Source organism: Mesoplodon bidens, assembly GCF_964165515.1.
Source record: "Mesoplodon bidens genome assembly, chromosome: 5".
In the NCBI taxonomy this organism is placed as follows: domain Eukaryota; kingdom Metazoa; phylum Chordata; class Mammalia; order Artiodactyla; family Ziphiidae; genus Mesoplodon; species Mesoplodon bidens.
In genome coordinates this window covers 145267969-145286147 of record NC_138161.1, presented here as the reverse complement: position 1 = coordinate 145286147, position 18179 = coordinate 145267969, and the positions used below count along the sequence as shown (strand labels likewise).

The 18179-nt window shown below is 49.1% G+C and overlaps 2 protein-coding genes across 2 annotated transcripts in view; one reads left to right on the top strand and one right to left on the bottom strand.

Annotated features, from left to right (window-relative positions):
• SRPRB (SRP receptor subunit beta) overlaps positions 1–5147 on the top strand; it is a 30520-nt gene extending 25373 nt beyond the window's left edge. Inside the window, exon 7 of the mRNA XM_081235827.1 lies at positions 4588–5147. Coding sequence (XP_081091953.1) covers positions 4588–4801 — 214 coding nt within the window. The 3' untranslated portion in view covers positions 4802–5147. The remainder of the gene's footprint in view (positions 1–4587) is intronic.
• Positions 5148–14243: 9096 nt separating this feature from the next.
• Positions 14244–18179, bottom strand: part of RAB6B (RAB6B, member RAS oncogene family) — a 55726-nt gene continuing 51790 nt past the window's right edge. Inside the window, exons 7-8 of the mRNA XM_081234744.1 lie at positions 16035–16101; positions 14244–14407 (exon numbers count right to left, since the gene is read on the bottom strand). Coding sequence (XP_081090870.1) covers positions 14343–14407; positions 16035–16101 — 132 coding nt within the window. The 3' untranslated portion in view covers positions 14244–14342. The remainder of the gene's footprint in view (positions 14408–16034; positions 16102–18179) is intronic.

Genomic DNA, 18179 nt, shown 5'->3' with positions numbered 1-18179 from the left:
TAAATGGAATTGTTTTGTTAATTTCTTTTCCTGATAGTTCATTAGTACTGCATAGAAACAGAACTTGTTTTTGTGTGTTGATTTTGTATCCTGCAATTTTACTGAGTCTATTAGTTCTGGTTTTTGGGGGGGTCTTTTATGGTTTACTATATTTAAGATCAAGTGATCTGAAATCAGAGATAATTTTACTTCTTCCTTTCTGATTTTGATGCCTTTTGTTTCTTTTTTTGCCTAATTGCTCTGTCTAGGACTTCCAGTACTATGTTGAATAGAAGTGGCAAGAGTAGGCATCCTTATCTTGTTCCTGATCTTACAGGAAAAGCTTTTAACTTTCACCATTGAGTATGATGTTATCTGTGGGCTTGTCATATATGGCACTTGTTATTTTGAGGTACATACCTTCTGTAACTATTTTGTTGAGTTCTTATCATGAAAGGATGTTGAATTTTGTCATATGCCTTTTCTGAATCTATTGAGATGATCATAAGATTTTTATCCTTCATCCTGTTAATGTGATGTATCCCATTTATTTATTTAGGTTCTCTGATGTTGGGTGCATATATATGTATATATACACAATTATTTTATCCTCTTGATGAATTGGCCCCTTTATTATATGATAACCTTCTTTGTGTCTTGTGACAATTTTTAACTTAGTCTATTTTGTTGATATCTATGTATTCAGCCCTACTCTCTTTTGTTTATCATTTGTATAGAATATGTTTTTCTGTCCCTTTACTTTGAACCTTAAATCGAGAGTGCATCTCTTGGAGATAGCATGTAGTTCAAGCTTGTTTTTTTATCCATTCATCCACTCTGTTTTGATTGGTAATTTAAACCATTTACATTTAAAGTAATTATTGATAGGTAAGAACTTATTCTGTTTTGTTGATTGTTTTCTGACTGTTTCATAGTTCCTTTGTCTCCTTCTCTCTTCCTTTGTAATTTGATGATTTCTTTTGTATTGTTATGCTTTGACTTTTTTCTCTTTATTTTGTGTGTCTACTACAGGTATTTTCTTTGTGACTGTCATGGCTTATATAAAACATCTTATAATACTGACAGTCTAATTTAAGCTGATAACAACTTTGACTGTATACAAAAATTTGTATACATTAACTTCTCCTTCCCCCACATTTTATGTTACTCATGTCACGATTTACATCTTTTTATATTGTGTATCCATTAATAAATTATTGTAGTCATAGTTATTTTTATTACTTTTGTCGTTAGCTTTTATGCTAGAGTTAAAAATGATTTATGTATCACAATTACAATACTAGAGTATTCTAAATTTTAGTATATTCTTACTGTTACAGTGAATTTTATACTTTCATATGTTTTCATGTTCTTGATTAGTTTTACTTCACCTTGAAGAACTCCCTTTAGCATTTCTTAAAAGGCAGGACTAGTAGTGATGAACTGCAGCTTTTGTGTGTTTGGGAAAGCTTTTGTCTCTCCTTCATATCTGAAGGACAGTTTTGCTGGGTATAGTATTCTTGGATAGCAATTTTTTTCTTTCAGCATTTTGAATATATCATCCCACTCTCCACTGGCCTGCAAGGTTTGTGCTACGAGATCCACTTTTAGTCTTATGGATTTTCCCTTGTTTGTGACAGTTGGCCTTTCTCTTAATGCTTTCAACATTCTGTCTTTGACTTTTGTCAGTTTGATTATAATGTGTCTCATTAAAGCTCTCTTTATGTTTAATCCATTTGGGGTTTTAGGGGCTTAGTGGATCTGGATGTTCATTTCCCTCCCCAGATTTGGGAGTTTTCTATCATTATTTTTTTAAATAAGCTTTCTGATTCTTTGTCTTTATCTGCTCTTTCTGAGACTTCCATAATGTATATATCGGTTCCTTTTATGATGCCCATAAGACTTTCTTCACTCTTTTTCGCTTTTTCTTTTTGTTTTTCTCACAGAGTAATTTCAAGTTACCTGTGCTCAAGCTCTCCGATTCTTTGTTCTGCTTGATTGAGTCTGCTGTTGAATTCTTCACATCCAGTCATTGTGTTCTTCAGCTCCAGAATTTTTGTTTTTCGTGGTTTCTATATCTTTGTTGACTTTCTGATTTTGTTCACTTACTCTTTCCCTCATTTTGTTGAGTTTTCTGTGTTATTTTGTAGCTTATGGGACTTTCAGATGATTATTTTGAATTCTTTGCCAGGCACTTTGTAGATCTCCATTTCTTTAGGGTCAGTTATTGGTGCTTTATCTTCTTTCTTTGGTGGTGTCATGTTTCCCTGATTTTTCATGATCCTTGTGTCCTTATTTTGGTGTCTGCACATTTGAAAAAGTAATCACTCCTTCTAGTCTTTATAGACTAACTTTGTCAGAGAAAGCACTTCTCTAGTCAGTCCAGCCAGAGATTCTGGGTGGGCTTGCTGCTGGAGTCCCTAGGCAGGTTGGCCTTGCTTCTGGGTTTGTGGGTGGGTGGGCCTACTGCCTGGGTCCATGGAAGCTGGCCTGGAAACTGAATCTGTCATGGCTGTCCAGGTACCTGTGTCTACTGGGGCTGGCCAGGAGCTAGGTTCCATGACACAGTAGGTGCTCGCTTCACTCTCCTTCCCCCGTGTGAATCATATCTCTCCATGCTGCATTGTTCAGGCTTGCAGGAGCAGTAACATGGGTAATGTGGAACTGTCCTTTCTACCATCTTCAATGCATCTTTTCTTATTTCTGTGTTATACCCAGCTGCTGTAATCTCTAACCTGGATTTCTTACCTCTCATGAAGGTATTCTTCTGTGTGGATGGTTATTCAAATTGACGTTTCTGTGAGAGGACTTGAGCTGAAAACTCCCATTCTGCCATCTTGCTGGTGTCACTTTCAGTGGTTTCTGTCCTTTCTGAAATTGCATGTTCATCACCTCTTCTCCTATTCTTGATGTTCACTCTTTTGAGACTGCATATTGCTTGTCATTAAGCTAAAAAAATTGGAATTAGCTGATTTGTTTTTCTAACATTTCTGTTGCAATTGTTGAGAATTATCTTTTGGACAAAAACAGTCATAATATTTGTATATCCATTTTTTTAAACAGCATAGTCCAAGTCTTCCCATGTTTAAAACACGTTTTCCTTAGTCCATTTGTTTTTCACTCTAAAGGGCTGTAGAAAAACAATACAGAAAGAAATGCTGTATTATACAGCAGTGAAATAAAATGTTAAAAAGTTATAAAAGGGGGCTTCCCTGGTGGCGCAGTGGTTAAGAATCCGCCTGCCAATGCAGGGAACACGGGTTCGAGCCGTGCTCCAGGAAGATCCCACATGCCGCAGAGCAACTAAGCCCCTCTGCCACAACTACTGAGCCTGCACTCTAGAGCCCGCGAGCCACAACTACTGAGCCCGCGCGCCTAGAGCCCATGCTCCGTGACAAAAGAAGCCACTGCAATGAGAAGCCTGTGCACCACAACAAAGGGCAGTCCCCACTCACCGCAACTAAAGAAAGCCCACGTGCAACGAACCCCACACAGCCATTAAAAAAAAAAAGTTATAAAGGTTAATATCAGTTAAATTAGGAGTCTAAATTTAGTTTAATCCTGTGTTTATGAGAATTAGGCCTTATCAGCTTTGAAGCATTTCATAGTCTTCTGAATTACAAGATTTACTATGTTTACATGGCCTTATGGCAAGAGCTGAATATAGTGTCTTTTTTTCCTTTTGAGTTTTTTTTTAATTGTAAAATATATTACATGTAAAAGAGTATATGTGATACATATATTGAGTTTAAAGAATAGTAAGGTGAAGAATACCCATGGACCCACCACCTTGCTTAGAAGGCCCTACGTGCTCCTCCCCAAATGCTTTTCCCTGTATTATTTGTTTTTAAAATACGTTTTCCATCTGTGTGTGTCTTTCTAAGCAAGGTATTTAGTTTTCCTGTGGATTCTTCTCTAGTTTTCATGAAATCTTACAGCACCAAGAAATGCTTTATTTTGTAAGAAAGCACATTGTCAGCCTGTATTCCTCTGCTTCTGGACAGCAGAAAGGGGGAGAGAAGTAGACAAATGAGCCTTGTTTTTGCAATTCTTATTAGGGTCAGCAGGTGGCAGTTAAGTGACTTAAATTGGGAAAGTGTTAGTGGTTAAAGAGATTGGAGAATAGTAATTGTACCCAGACTGGATATGAGAGTCTGTGGTTTGTGGATTTCTAAGCTCTGTATCCAGATAGACTCAAGGTAGATATAAATACCCTATCTACCCACACTTCACTTTGAGAAACTTTTCAGAAAGGTTTTATAATACTTATAGCGGGTAATTTAAAACTGTATCTTAAAATGGCATCATGCAGGAAATCCTAGTAGAAGGGGGCACTGAACTGGAAGAAGGTTGGTGTGACCTTGGTTCATTAGAAACCTCCTGTCATCTGGCCATGTTAGGTTGGATCCGTATCCTGTCTGTCCAAGAGAGTGACCTATAAATGCAAATATTCAACAATCCTAATAGCATAATTGACAGTTTTATGATGAAGTATTTCAATGAGTGCTGAAATATTTAGGAATTAATATGACTTCCTAAAGGCCTTTAATTGTTATATAAAAATTAAGCTCTGTTTGCTGCCTGACTCATTTTCCTTTTGTCTCACAGCAATACTCTACGGGTCACCCGTTCTGCTGCCCCCAGCATACTGGACAGTTCTAGCACTGCCACTGCTCAGCTGGGAAAGAAAGGCAAAGAATTTGAATTCTCACAGTTGCCCCTCAAAGTGGAGTTCCTGGAGTGCAGTGCCAAGGGCGGCAGAGGGGACGCTGGCTCTGCTGACATCCAGGACTTGGAGAAGTGGCTGGCTAAACTCGCCTGAGGGCCAGATCCAAACACAGGACGCGAATGGGTATGTGTGTGACTGACAGTTGTGGAGAAGGAAGCGGTAGTCTGGAGCTGGTAACGCAGGGGTGCAGATACAGTTCGGAACTTTTCCTTGTTCTGGAAACAAATTACTGTTGAAACCAGCGTGGAAGTGTTTAAGTTCACTTCTCCCTTACTGCTTTCAAGCTGGTTAGTTTTATTTGCTTCGTGTCTTCCCTTTTCAAAGTGTATGTAAGGTCCCTTCAGCATATGCTTGATGTAAGGTCAAGGTCTAACAAGCCAACCTCACGTAGAGAGGATATTATCATGAGAATATAATATCATCTAAAATGTTTTCTTGTCCTCTGCTTCTGTGCTTTGGTCTCTTTTTCCTGGAAACAAACCTGTCTGTGTATGGAACTGGGTGATTTCCAGTGGCCTTTGACATTCATGGGCAGTACATCATGTAGTCCTCTGTGAATTTTCAGATTTGTAGGTGCAATTACAATATGGTCTCTGACATGTGAAGGAAGGTTGAAAACAGCAGGGCTGGGTTGACAGTGGTCTGTTCTTCATCAGCTCAGTGACTTGTCCACACTCCGGCCTCATAGCACTTAGGTTTCAAAAACATGTTGTGAACCCTAGGAGTCGTCCCCAGGTGATAGAACTATAAGTGCTAAATCCCCAAATGCCACTAACATGGACGCTAGAAATGTACGTTCTAGTGGTTTCCCTTAACTGGGGAATATATGGAGATTTAGAAGCTATTCTGTTTTTCTGGATGCATGAATGCTCCTGGGCTATCTTCATGTGCTGTTTGATGAGCTCCTATTTTTACTGTCAGCTTGAATGCTGTGGAACAAATTCAAAATGAAAAAAGTTCTCTGTAGATTTTTAAAGTGCATATTCACTGATGGTTTAAAAAAATGGCGTTTTCAAAGTGAGGTTGTTGGCTGTCTTCTTAAATGTATGGCTTTTTTAATGGCTTTTATAAATGATTAATACATTTCTTGGTAAGCAAAACAGCCTGTCTAGCTTAAAGCATTTAAATAGAGTGGTAGAGTAGGTACAAATGGGAGCACGTTTTAGGATTCAGGGCCAACTCCAAGTTTCCAGGGCCCAGTGATTGCAGTGTACATAAGAACAAACTCTTCAATCCCTACCTCACACACTCAGGGACAAGCCAACTAAAGCCTCAAAGGAGACAGGGGTGGCTGTGGATAAGTGAGACACTAATCGCAGAGCAGTGCGGGAAGTGCAGTTAACCGCAGAGGCGCAGGGCGCTCCAGGAGTGTGCAGTGGGGCGCCTAACCCAGTCTTGCGGGATGGGGAGAGGCAAAGGAGAGAAGCCTGGAGCTGAGGCCGTCCCAGTGGGTGTGGCCCCCACGTACACACACTACGGCCCAGGCCTCTGCCTGCTATCTCCCCTTCCTGTGTGTCACTCTGGCTCCGAGTGGGGGGACTCCAGGGCCCCTCCTCCGCTGCCCGCACACCCTGCATCACACACCTTGCTGCTGGAGTATGAAATAAACCCAAGCTCACGCGGAGAAGACACTAAGAGTACGACCGGGCTTCCCTGGTGGCGCAGTGGTTGAGAGTCCGCCTGCCGATGCAGGGGACACGGGTTCGTGCCCCGGTCCGGGAAGATCCCACATGCCGCGGAGCGGCTGGGCCCGTGAGCCATGGCCGCCGAGCCTGCGCGTCCGGAGCCTGTGCTCCGCCACGGGAGAGGCCACAGCAGTGAGAGGCCCGCGTACCGCAAAAAAAAAAAAAAAAAAAAAGTATGACCGTGGCAGGGTTCTTACTGGGAAGCCCGACTGCTGCTAATGTTATTACTGTCTTCTGGACTCTTTCTTGCCCTTTCCTTATTAGCCGAGTAGTAATTTAAGGAAGTGGGTGAAGATTTAAGGAAGATCAGTGAACCGGAAGCTCAAAAGGAATGTGATGAATGTGACATGTTCACATAATCGTTGGTGATGCTCACCTGAATAAACATCAATGGCTTGATGCTTCCGTTAAGAGGCATGTGTGTTCTCTCAGCTTCTTTGTTGTTTTTTTCTGGTAATAAACTGTTTTGCTTTATCGGAGGAAGCAATACACAGAACAGGTGACTTGAAGTAGGGGAGCCAGGTTGAATTTTATTCAAGACCTAAAGATGGTCTTTTGAAAAAGGAAAGTTATGTCTCAAACAGTGATTCTCAGATGTTAGTGTGCGTCAGAATTAACTGATGCGTGTTAAAGAGCTCACCGGAGGACACTGCTTCTGAGCATTCAATTCAGCAGCAGATCGGGTGTGGTCTCAGGAATCTGCATGCGTAACATGACCTCTACCAAGCACCTGGGGCTCCTGGGAGCACCCTCACAGGCGATGTGGCCTCCTGTAGTATCATGCGTGCCTTTAGTGTGTTTCGTTTCTAAGTTCTTTGGGCCACAAGCCCTGTGTAGTTTTGCTCACAGGGTGAAGGAAGCAGGCAGGTTGCATAGTCCCATCCTGCTCCCTAACCCTGTGCCACAGTCACCCCACTCTTTTGGGTCCAGGCCAGGGTGAGGTCATGATAACTAGTCCTTGGGAGCTTGGAAGGGTTTTCAGTGGGAGGTCAAATTATTTTCTTGTGGCACTGAACCCGTTCAGCCAAAGTAGGCCCATTTCTTCATGGGATGGGAGGCAGGTATGGCCAGAGTGGAAAGAGGGCTGTGAGGTCACAGGGACCAGCAGACTAGGCGTGACTGTGTGTCACAGGTGAGACAGCTGTGGCCTGAAACACCTCCTTGGGAACATGGCAGCGTCTGAGCCACTGCATGTTGGGGCCGCTGCCACCTGATGTGAATGGCCCTGTGCCCTGCGAGTGGGGAGGGGCAGGCGTGGTGTGGTGCCGGTGTGGAGACGACTGTGACCAGCAAGCCCTGGGCACTCACTGTCCTGGTACATACCAGCCGCTTCCGGAATGGGGTCTCCGTGGGTACTGAGCACACCCGCAGACCGAGGCCGCCTGTTTCTTCCAGCTCTTTCAACACTTTCCGAGCATTCTGGGGCCTTGGTAGCCCCTCTGCTGCCGGGTGCCTGACGGTTTGCTGGGATCTTAGCTCCTGACCAACAACAGATGCTGTTGCTGGGGAATCCCTGAGGTCTGCTCATATCTCCCCACGCCCTGTGTCTCAGCGCCCCTGGGATTCCGGTGGCCCTGCTGTGTGTGAGGCACTTGGCTGTGTTCTGTCGGTTTGAGATCATTTCAGCCAGAATGTTATGCTTTTCTTTTTTCTTTTTTAAGGTTTGAATTTAGAATGGAATTATCAGAGCTTCAACTGGTTATGCCCCTTCTCACCTAAAGGTGCATTAGCAGCAGTTTAGATGCTAACCTCTTCTATTTCAGCCCTTCAGTTACTTGAAGGTGGTTGGTTACCTCACCTGACTTCTGCACAGGCAGGTAGTCCCACTTCCTTTTTCAGCTACGAAGCCCTAAACTGTTGACTACTCACAAGAACCGTGTATGGCGTCTATTCATTCCGAAAACGCCAGGCACCGTACCCAGCTCCGGGAATACTAAGTATGGCACAATTCCTGCTTTTATGGGCATATGGTCACTTACTGAGGTGAAGAAATGTGCCCTTTCCATGCGGCCCCTGCTCTCCCCTCATTAGCATGGGCTCCATCTTGGCTGCACTGAACCGCCCACCCCCCACCCCCCCACTGCACGGGCCCCAAGGTCAACTGCCTCAGGGCTGCCCTCACCTTCGCCCTTTCTCCTGTTGCGCCACCCTTGCAGCCCCAACATGACCTGTGTCTCAGTGTCTCCTGCGATCCCAGCGTCCGCCCTGTGGTCCTGTCGTGGGTGAGGCACTTGGTGTTCTTGTGACTTAAGAGCTTTTTGTTTCAACTAAAATATGCTTTTAGAAAAAATTTGCAGTTAGCACAGGATTATCAAAGCTCCTGTCTGCACCCTTGGTCACTCACTGGACAGCAAAACACAGCTACAGTGATATAGGAAAAGCCACCTTGAGCGACGTCCCTTGACGGCAAGCAGGGCACTCCGGGTAGGAGGACATTCACCTCAACCCTGATCTTCACATTCACGTCTGGGGAAGCCCAGCAGTGCTTCCCTCTCCCGCGGGGGAAGGGGGCTGCTGGACGTCCGTGTGAGCACCACGCTCAGGGGGACGGCCCACTGCCCTTCCCGTCTGCAGTCACGTGGCCCTGAGCACCACACTCTTGGGGAATGACTGCTTGTCTGGAACAGCTTTACTCTGCTTTGATCTGGTCCGTACAAGCACGTGCACTCGGCTCTCAGCCCTGTGCCCCCTGACAGGTCCGGTACCTCCTCTACCTTACAGTTTACACCTGGCAGCCAGGAAGGTTAGGCTCAGTGGGCAGGGACACCTATTTCCTGTTCCTCCTAATCAGAGATGGCTTCCTTGAGGTGGCAGATTGGAGGGTGTTCCAGAAACTTTAGTACCTTTAAAGGGGAAAGATAATTAGTGAAGTTGAACCTGAGGAAGAATAAGACCTGGTGAACTTGGCTTTCCCTATAGCCCCAGGATCCCCAGCATTCTCAGACCAGGGCAATTCTGGGCCTAATCTTGGCCTTCGCGTCCTCTTTGGATTGGTCCTACCACTCTCCTGGCCTTCAGGGCATTTTTTAGTCTTGAGGTGACTGAGACCTGAAGGGCCATCTCAGGGAGTTTCTCTGGTGTGGGGTGATGCTGGAGGGTAGGAGGCAGCTTAGTGTCATCTGAAAGGTGATTATGGTTCACCTTGAATTCTTGCCTTTAAATACTTTCTAGAAATCACCGGAAGGGAGATCCAGCCCCTGTACCCACCCTTCCTAGCCCTCAGCCGTGGCGAGTGGAAAGCAGGGATGACGGGAGGTGTCACACAGCCCTGAGTCTCCGTTCTGCCTGGAGTTTCCATCAGCCTTCAGGCAGAATGGAGATTCCGGAAGTGAGTGTGCATTTAATCTTATTAGTGCGTCCTGCCTTTTCCCCCTTCTGAATTGGTGGAAAGCCCAGGTGAACAGAAGGGAGAAGCAAAGGGCTTTGGATGGTGAACACACCACCGAGACATGAGAGGAGGGTCTTCGTGGAGAATGCACTTGAAGAAATCTGTGTTTCCACGTCACGCCCCGTCCCCCCCACCCATATATGACTGCACCACCTCGAAGCATTAGACAAGAGCCTTTGTGTTGAGAATTAGGACACTTTATTGTTTGATCAACATGCTGAGTCTTCCACATTTTACACAGTTTTATGTAAAGTCAATGTGGCCATTTAAATCTGCTGAGCCAGTGAGAGATGGAAATGCCACCCTCTGTGCCAATCACTTTTATGGGGACGGGCGAGGGGGAAGGTGACACACATGTGATACAGGCTGGCCATCGATGAATGGAGGCTTTGCACTGGAAGGAAGGTCTGAACCCCACTGCAAGGATAAGCCACGCCCTGCCCGGAGTGTCAGCCACACAGGGAGGCGGGGGGTCTGGTGTCCAGGGAGTTCACACACTGAGCGCTCAAGGTTTTGGAACACTGAAACAGTCCATTTCAAACAAAAAGTCCAAAGGGTGCCCTGGTCTGACAATCAGAGTGGACTTGGGGACTGGCCCTTCTCTGCAATGGAGGAGCCTGAAATGTACATGGGTTCTTTCCTGCCTCACTCAGCTACGCTGGACAGGCTTACATCCGAACCAGAGTAGAGATGGCCTGAGGAGCACGCGTGCCCAGCAGCCCTGTGTGCCAGGGCACCGTCACACTTGTTACACACAGGTCAGCAGTGGATGAAGAGCGGAAACACCTTGGTTCTGACCGCTTCTGGCTTACTGGGTGACCGTGAGCAAGTGACCCTTCTCAGTCTTGGTTTTCCTGCCTTGCCACAGCAAGGGTTCTGAGCTCTCCGCCTCGATCAGCTGTAGCCAGGGGACAATGCCTCACATTCTTGGGGGAGAGGTAGTTAGGAAACTAGTGCGCACGGGTTAATGCACAGACACTTCAGCTCAGCTGCCCTTTGTGTAGCTCAGACATACCTCACAGCCCTCAGCTACCTGTTCTCACATCCTGACCTCCTCACCCGCCTTCCGCCACGTGAAGGAATGAGGCTGCTCTGCCTGCAGGACACCGAAGCCAGCGGTGCCATTACTGTCACACCTGGTACTTGAGGGCAGGGGCTCCCAGCACTGACTGGCCACCAGGAAGACAGAGACATTGCACTCAAGATGTGTTCTGCACCCTTAGCTACCACCATACAAACCCTTGTTTCTGTTGCCTGAGACACTTGAACGGATCTGACCATTGCTCCTCGAACCTGGGACATTCCAGACCGATTGAGGATGCTGACAGGAAGAGAGTAGTGACAGTGACGGCAGGGAGGCCTCTGACGGAGTCAGCACTTGCTCACCTTGGACCACACAGCCGCAGTTCTAGCGCTCAAGATGCCGGCGCCACACTTTCACTCTGGCACATGTGTACATTCATAAATACGCTTCCTGCTTTTCCCACCGTACGCTCAATTTTTCAGATGCCCACAAAACAGGAGCTTTACCGACAGCTTTTCTTTGAGATTCCTCAAAGTAAAAAAGGGGGCTACAGAAGATGACCCAGTTCTACTCCCAGCCCAGGGCTGCTCTGTGGGGAGAGAGACTGAACCACTGGCTAAACTGAGATCATTTCCTAAAAGGATTCCTCCCCTTTGCCTGGATTCGGCAACGATGGGATACTCTCACTGTGCATGCTGAGGAAGTTCATCATATTTTCTTCAAGGGAACCTGATCATTTCATTATTGAACCTTAACTCTGAGACAAGATCCTGGCTACAAGCAAGAGGACAGTGATGGCACCTGCCCAAAATGGGAGCCAAGGAGCCAACACCCACCCTTCTGTGCTGGAGGTCTGGCTGCACTGACAGACTCAGGAGTGAGGGGTGGGGATGAGGCCCGAGGAGGGTGCCCGTGGAACGGTGTGGCACCACCAAGATGGGAGAATGAGCCCGGGCTCAGGAGAGAGGATGTTGTGGACGCACTGGAAAAGGAGGGCTCACCTACGCCACATCAAGCCACATTGTATCTACTGCGTCTCTTACTATTCTTCTAGGCTGTGATGGAAAAAAAGTGGTGCCTTCGATATGTGTGCACATGAGAAGGGGACTGAGTTTCTACCTTTCTGTACAAGAATGTTTTAAGAAAAAGTACTCTTAGTACCGAGAACATAAAAACCCACCATCCATTCATTCACTGAGACCCAAAGAGATCCCTGCAAAGGGGGCTGTCCCAGGGGCCACAAGCAATGGCCCTCACTGCCAGCCAAGCCTATGGATTCTCACGAGGTAAGTAAGCACTCTTCCAACAAGCACCACTTGGGGGTGTGCCATGGTGGGGCTACGGGCCCACGTGGGCATGCACACCTGTGCATACAAGTACAGACAGAAACGGTGCACATATTCCCAGGGGCTAGTTTTGCCTGTAGTTAACACATCTATGCAGTATTTTATTGATGGCAAGACAATCACAAGTTTTGGGACAATATTAAGTATTTCTTATTTCAACACGTTGCAGTACTTTTTTGAATTTCCAAAACTGTTATCACAATGCAAGTTCCAACTTGAGAGGAGGAAGAACAAGAATATACATTGAGCACATGAATCTCTGTGAGAATGTGTGTGTGGAAGGTGTATACACAAGTCTATCTCTATATATAATTATGTACACACATATAAAAACTCAACACTTGACACTGGAATTACGTTCGTACATTGGTCTATGCCTTCTGGAAGAGGAGCTCAGTGGGAATCCTGCTTCCTCTTTTCTTCACCCGAAGATACACTCCTCTCTAAAGATCAGCTCTGACACGCAGTCCCCTTAGCTGAGTGTGTGACAGACCCACTGGACAACTTATCCATGAGTCCTGCCAGGTCCTGCTGCACTTACGGGCTGCCAGTTTGGATTAGTTTCTGAGAAGTTCCAAATTCATTGCAATAACTTGTCATAGCCCTGCTTTATGGAGGAATTTACCCCCTACCACACCCCAGATGGTCATTTAGCTCATCTATGACAAGCCCAATAGCGGCCTGGAGGAAGAGTCAATGCCGGCTTGGAGGGCAGGGCTTACCAATTTTGGCCACAGTGGCTGCCCACTGCCTGGCTTTGTGCCAGCTCAGGGGTGGTGAGTCTGGGTCTATTTGGAATGCTGGCCAAGCAGGCTACATCACTTAGTGAAAGAGAGAGTTCTCTTCAGAGATTTTACAGATAGGTCCTCAGGTCTAAGTCCTCTCAGAAATGAGTCCAACATGGCAAGGGCGTCTCTCTCTGGGAAGCCTTCTGGGGACCCCACTTCAGCCCTACCCTCAGGCAAGCAGAGTGCTGCTACAATATCTGCAAAGGTCTGTGCACAAAGATTTCAACTGCACTGTGCCAGAGTAGCAGAAACACGTCAAGAAGTCAGCTTTTGCAGAACAGCATCAACAGTATTAGCAACCAAGGATGGGCAAACATGCATCTTCCAGGTGGCCGGGCTGCAGACCCTGCCTTCCCCAACCACAGATGGGCCAATACTGTGTGATACAGGCTCCAGCTTTCCTGGCATCCAAGGAGGAGGGCTTCAGGGGGCACACGCTGAGATTCCGTTTGCCCTTCCCTTCCCTGCCACCCAGCGGTGTGTGCTGACCTGTGGACAGGTTGGCTAAAACATTTTCTGAACTACGCATGGTGCCCCCGGTCTATGAACCAGCCCACAGTTGCCAACAGCACCCCGTCCTTCCTTCCTTCCCATGACCTCTTGTCCTGCCAGTCACAGGCGGACCACAGAGAGCGGACGGTTGCCTGTGGCGAGTGCCCTCTCAAGGCTTTTCAGGGAGGGGAGAGAGGCAGAGATAATCCCAGTGGGCCTGCGGCTGGGCCCCCTGCAGTTCACGAGGCCTTAATTTCAGCTCGGGGCCGTGGCTGATGCCCCACTCTGGCCATGGAAGGACAGAGTCAGAGCTGCCTCTTGAGAGGCTGTTTCATTCAATCAGTGTTTGATTTAACCAGGTAGGGCCTGTTGGGTGGATGCTGGTTGGTCTGGGCCAGACAGCCCGGGGATTGGAACCTAATTAAATGGCCCAGTTAACTGTTTAAATGTATTGGTCTGGGGGAGGGAGGAGAGCAGAGGTGATGAACCGCTCAAAGAGGACAGGAAGGAGGAGGTGTGTGGAGAAGGTCCTCTGTAAGTTTACAAATATACAAAAACGAAAAAGCACATCTTTCAAATAAAAATGACTACATTTTTATCTGGCAAAAAGTTGTATACACATGGTTTAAATTTTTTTTTTTAATTTTAACAGTTTTTGGCAATCTTAATAAAGTACAATATATTACAACCAAACCAAAAAATAGTTGTTTAAGTAACAGCTGTTAAGAGTGACGTGATCCCTGATGCCCAGCCTCCCTCCCCAACCCCCCCACCCCGACTCCTAGAGACAGAGAGAAAAGAAAAATCCTCCCATCTGGATAAGCTCATCTCCCACCCCCCTTAGGAAGCTAACCAATAGGAAGCAACACAACAAGCGAGTAGTGTCAGAGGAAGCCTGCGGTCAGGCTGCATTAGCAGGAGCAGCCACCCTCGCTGGCCGGAGGCTCCTGGGGTTTGTCCAGCTTGATGTCGATCACTGCAGGGGGCGGGGCTAAGGAAGACGACTCTCTCGGGGGAGCTCCCGCCCCCGCTCCTGCCCCGGTGCCCCCTAAGGTGCCCCGCGCAGCCCCTCTGTCCCTCAGCAAACACCCAGGAACTTGCTGTTTTCTTTTCTGCGTGGGAAGGAGGCAGGGTCACCAGCTCCCACCCTTCCACCTCCTCCCCGACCCGTCCACATGCCCTCACCAGTATCCACCAGAAGTAAAACTTGTCCTGGGCTGTGGGACCATCATCTAAACACAGGCCCGACAGACCCTTTCTTAGAAGGCTTCCCGGTGACCAGCCTCGGCCTCGGCCGTGTTACCTATCAGCCCCACCCCAAAGTGCCCAGGAGGTGGAGCCTGCCGGCCGGGCACGGAACCCACCTCGCAAAGTGCAGGGCTTCACAGGCCTTGCCCAGGTGGGCACAGCAACCCCGACCCCTCAAGCTCCCGTCAGAACGGGTCGCTTAGACCCTGAGGCTGCTGCTGTGAGAACCCACATCCCTGGGGAGGGTGTCAACATAGCCCCTCTCCAGCCCTTTTCACGGGCGCCGTGGGGACTGTGGGCTGGAGAAGCACCGATCGGAACCGCCAGAGGAGCGGGTGGAGAGTGCACAGCCAGGCCGCTCCCTCTGCCCTCACCAGGCTGAAATCCCAGTCAAGCCAGGCCTGGTCACAGCACTGCACAGAATCGCCCTTCCTGTGGGGCTGGGCGTGGGTAGGGGTTGGAGCAGCCCTGCTCTGGGACCCGCTGCCCGTGTCCTAGGGAGGTTTTGTGGTCCCTGGGTAAGGACACTGGGAGAGGTTCTTCAGAACTTACGTACTATAAAGAGCCGTGCTTCCCCTAAAGGCCACTTACCACTTGCCCTCCTCACCACTTTTTGGCCACCTGGCCATGGCATACTCTGAGTATGACTTTGTCCATGACTTTTCCTGATTTTGCCTAAACCCCAATTTTCTTATGTACATTTTTATCCTGTTTTGTGTGTACGTAGCATATATATATACATAAACACACATTTTTTACAACATGGCAGACTATAAATAAACTAGTAAATAGACAATGAACAACTGCCTTCCTTCCCACTGGGCAAATCAGACCACCTCTCTGAGCCTCCGTTTCAGCTTTTGGGTGTGGCCTGAGTTCTGGGGTGGACGGTGTGGGTGGTGTGCAGACCCTTCCCCCAGAGCAGTGGGGAGGCCTGGGCTGTGCAGGGCAGGCAGGAGAGGAGACACCTGGTGGGGCAGTCATCTCGCGTACAGGTCTGAATGCACAGAAATGGAGATTCTACGTGTCCCCATGAAATACAAGTCTGTGTTCACTGGAAAGCAGGGCACTTACCATTTCTCACTCCCCGCACGGTCACTCCACACACATCCCTCTGGCATTCCCACACTGTTTTGGAAGCTTAGGTGGTTCGAGCTGGATGTGGTCTTAAGGACCTTGGAGTTCAGCCTCATCCCTGTACAGAGCAGGCCCCACCGAACAGCTGTCTGCCAGGAAGGCTGGCCTGGAGACCTGGCAAGGGTCTGTCCACTGTTGTAACATACCACGCGGATAAATCAATGACTAAATGGCTTCTGCAGCGCATCTTTCACTCACTTGTCAAAGGAAAAGGATACTGCCTTCTTTGCTTTTCTCCTGGACGTTCTCCATTCCAGGCAGCGCCGAGGCCACGCGTCGGAAGAGCTGGGGAGAGGGGGAGACGCAGCGTGAGCCGCCGTCCCTGCCCTCCTGCTGCCGGTGTCTCCACCCCCGACCCTGCTCACCCTGACCTCGGGCCCTGCTCCCTGTCTGTCCCACTGACTGCACCCTGGACAGCAGGGGCTGCACCTAACTTCTCCCACCTGTGCCCCCAGCACCTCTCAGGGCGTTGGGCCCCGGCAGGCCTCTCACCCACGCAGGCTGGCCACAGGGTCACGAGGGGCTGAGTGTGGGTCATGGTGATGGCAGGGACCTACCCCAGTGCAGAAAACGATCTAGGTCCTGGGAGACAAGCTTCTGGCCCGCTGCCCATGTAGGGACCGGGTGTGGGGAAGGGACTTTCGACCTGCCCTTGAGACAACGACCCTCTCCTCAGGGAGCCCTGCGAGTCCACGGGCATCAGGGCAGCTGGGAGTCAGGGCCACACAGTCACAGCGGAGAGAGATTTTTTTCGGAGGGAATAAGGACACAGGGGTGTGAATGTGACATTGTGGGTTTGCTTGGGTGTGGGTGAGTGCGATGTGCGTATTGTGTGTAGAGGCGTATGGGTGGTGTGGTGTGGATGTGTGTCATCTGTAGGGCGGGGAATGAGTGTGTATGGTGTGTACATGTACACACGTGGGGTTTCTGTGCGTGTAAGTCTGTAAGGTGTGCATGAGGACTGTGTGCATGTGGTTGTGTGTGTGTGTGTGTGTGTGTGCATGCGTGGAACCTAGCGGGTGACAGCAAGTACAAGGCACCAGAAGATCCCGAATTCTCTCCCATCTCTCTACAAACACCAACTGCAGGAACTAGGTGAGCTCTGGGCTTAACACTTCTCCACTGCCTGAGCTCTCTGAAGACAGGGTGAGTCTTATTCAAGGTCTCACCCCAGAGCCCAGCCACATGGGAGCACCCAGGCTGGGCGACAGGACCAAAGGCGGTAAGGGTCCGGGCGGGGAAGCCGCTGGTGGGCTCTGCATGGTATGGACCCTGTGGGCGGGCTGCAGAGGGGCTCCGAGCGTGGCTGGCAGAAGTGGGAGTTAGATGGAAGCTCTTGGGGTCACATGGGGGCTTCTGAGAGCAGACATGCTCACGTTCAGAGTCCAGGAGGCTGCATTGCATGGAGATGCCTCTCCACCACCCAGGCTTAGAACGGACCATATACAACTCCGGCTCAGACCATCGCCTGGCTTCCAGAGCAATCTGGAAAGTGGGGCACCGGCATCTCCCTGACCATGGGGGCGGAGGCTACCTGCCCTCGGGGCTGCTGCCCTCTGCTCCCCTGCCCCCCAAGCCTTTCCACCAGGGCCGCGCAGAGCAGCAGCCAGTGTCTCCTGCAGGCCTCCAGGGACAGGGAGCTCCCTCCTCCAGGTGACACCACGGCCACCCTGGCCTTACTCCGAAGGAGGCTGGGAAGGGGTGGGAGGGAAGGGAGCCATGTTGATGACCCTCCAGCTGGGGGGCGGGGGGCGGCACTGAGTCCTGGGAGCCCGGGGCCGCCCATTCCGGCCCTTCCTGCTCCTCCGCCACCTCCCACTGGCAAGGCACGGCCCAGGCGGGGTAAAGCCACACTGCGTGAGGCCGGCTGCTGCACTGGCAGCTTGTCTAGTGCCCCTGGACACTGCTGGGGCCGGCAGGGCAGAAGTGACCCCCAGCCAGGCCCCGACACCCCTCCAGCGGCACCTGTGCCCGTGCCGGTCCCCTGGCCCAGGCCACCCCCGCTCTTCATCACCTCTCCGAGTCCCCGTTTCCCTGCAGACAGGGGTTCCTCACCTTTTCTGAACCAAAGATTCCTTTGGCAGGCTGGCGAAGCCTATGCGCTCCTTTTAAGTGTGTGCCATGAATTACATATAAGTTTTATGTAAACGAAACCATTTAGTATCGAAACAAACTTCTAAAATCTTTAAGGATACAGACTTGTGACTAGAAGCACCTGTGCTTCCTCGGGAACCTGTTAAAGAGCAGAAGCCGGGAACCTGTTAAAGAGCAGAAGCCGGCAGGGGGTCTGACAGCCCCTGAGACACTGAGGTGGGAGAAAGTTCAAGAGACCTGCGACACCGCCATAAGGTGATAAGAAAGCG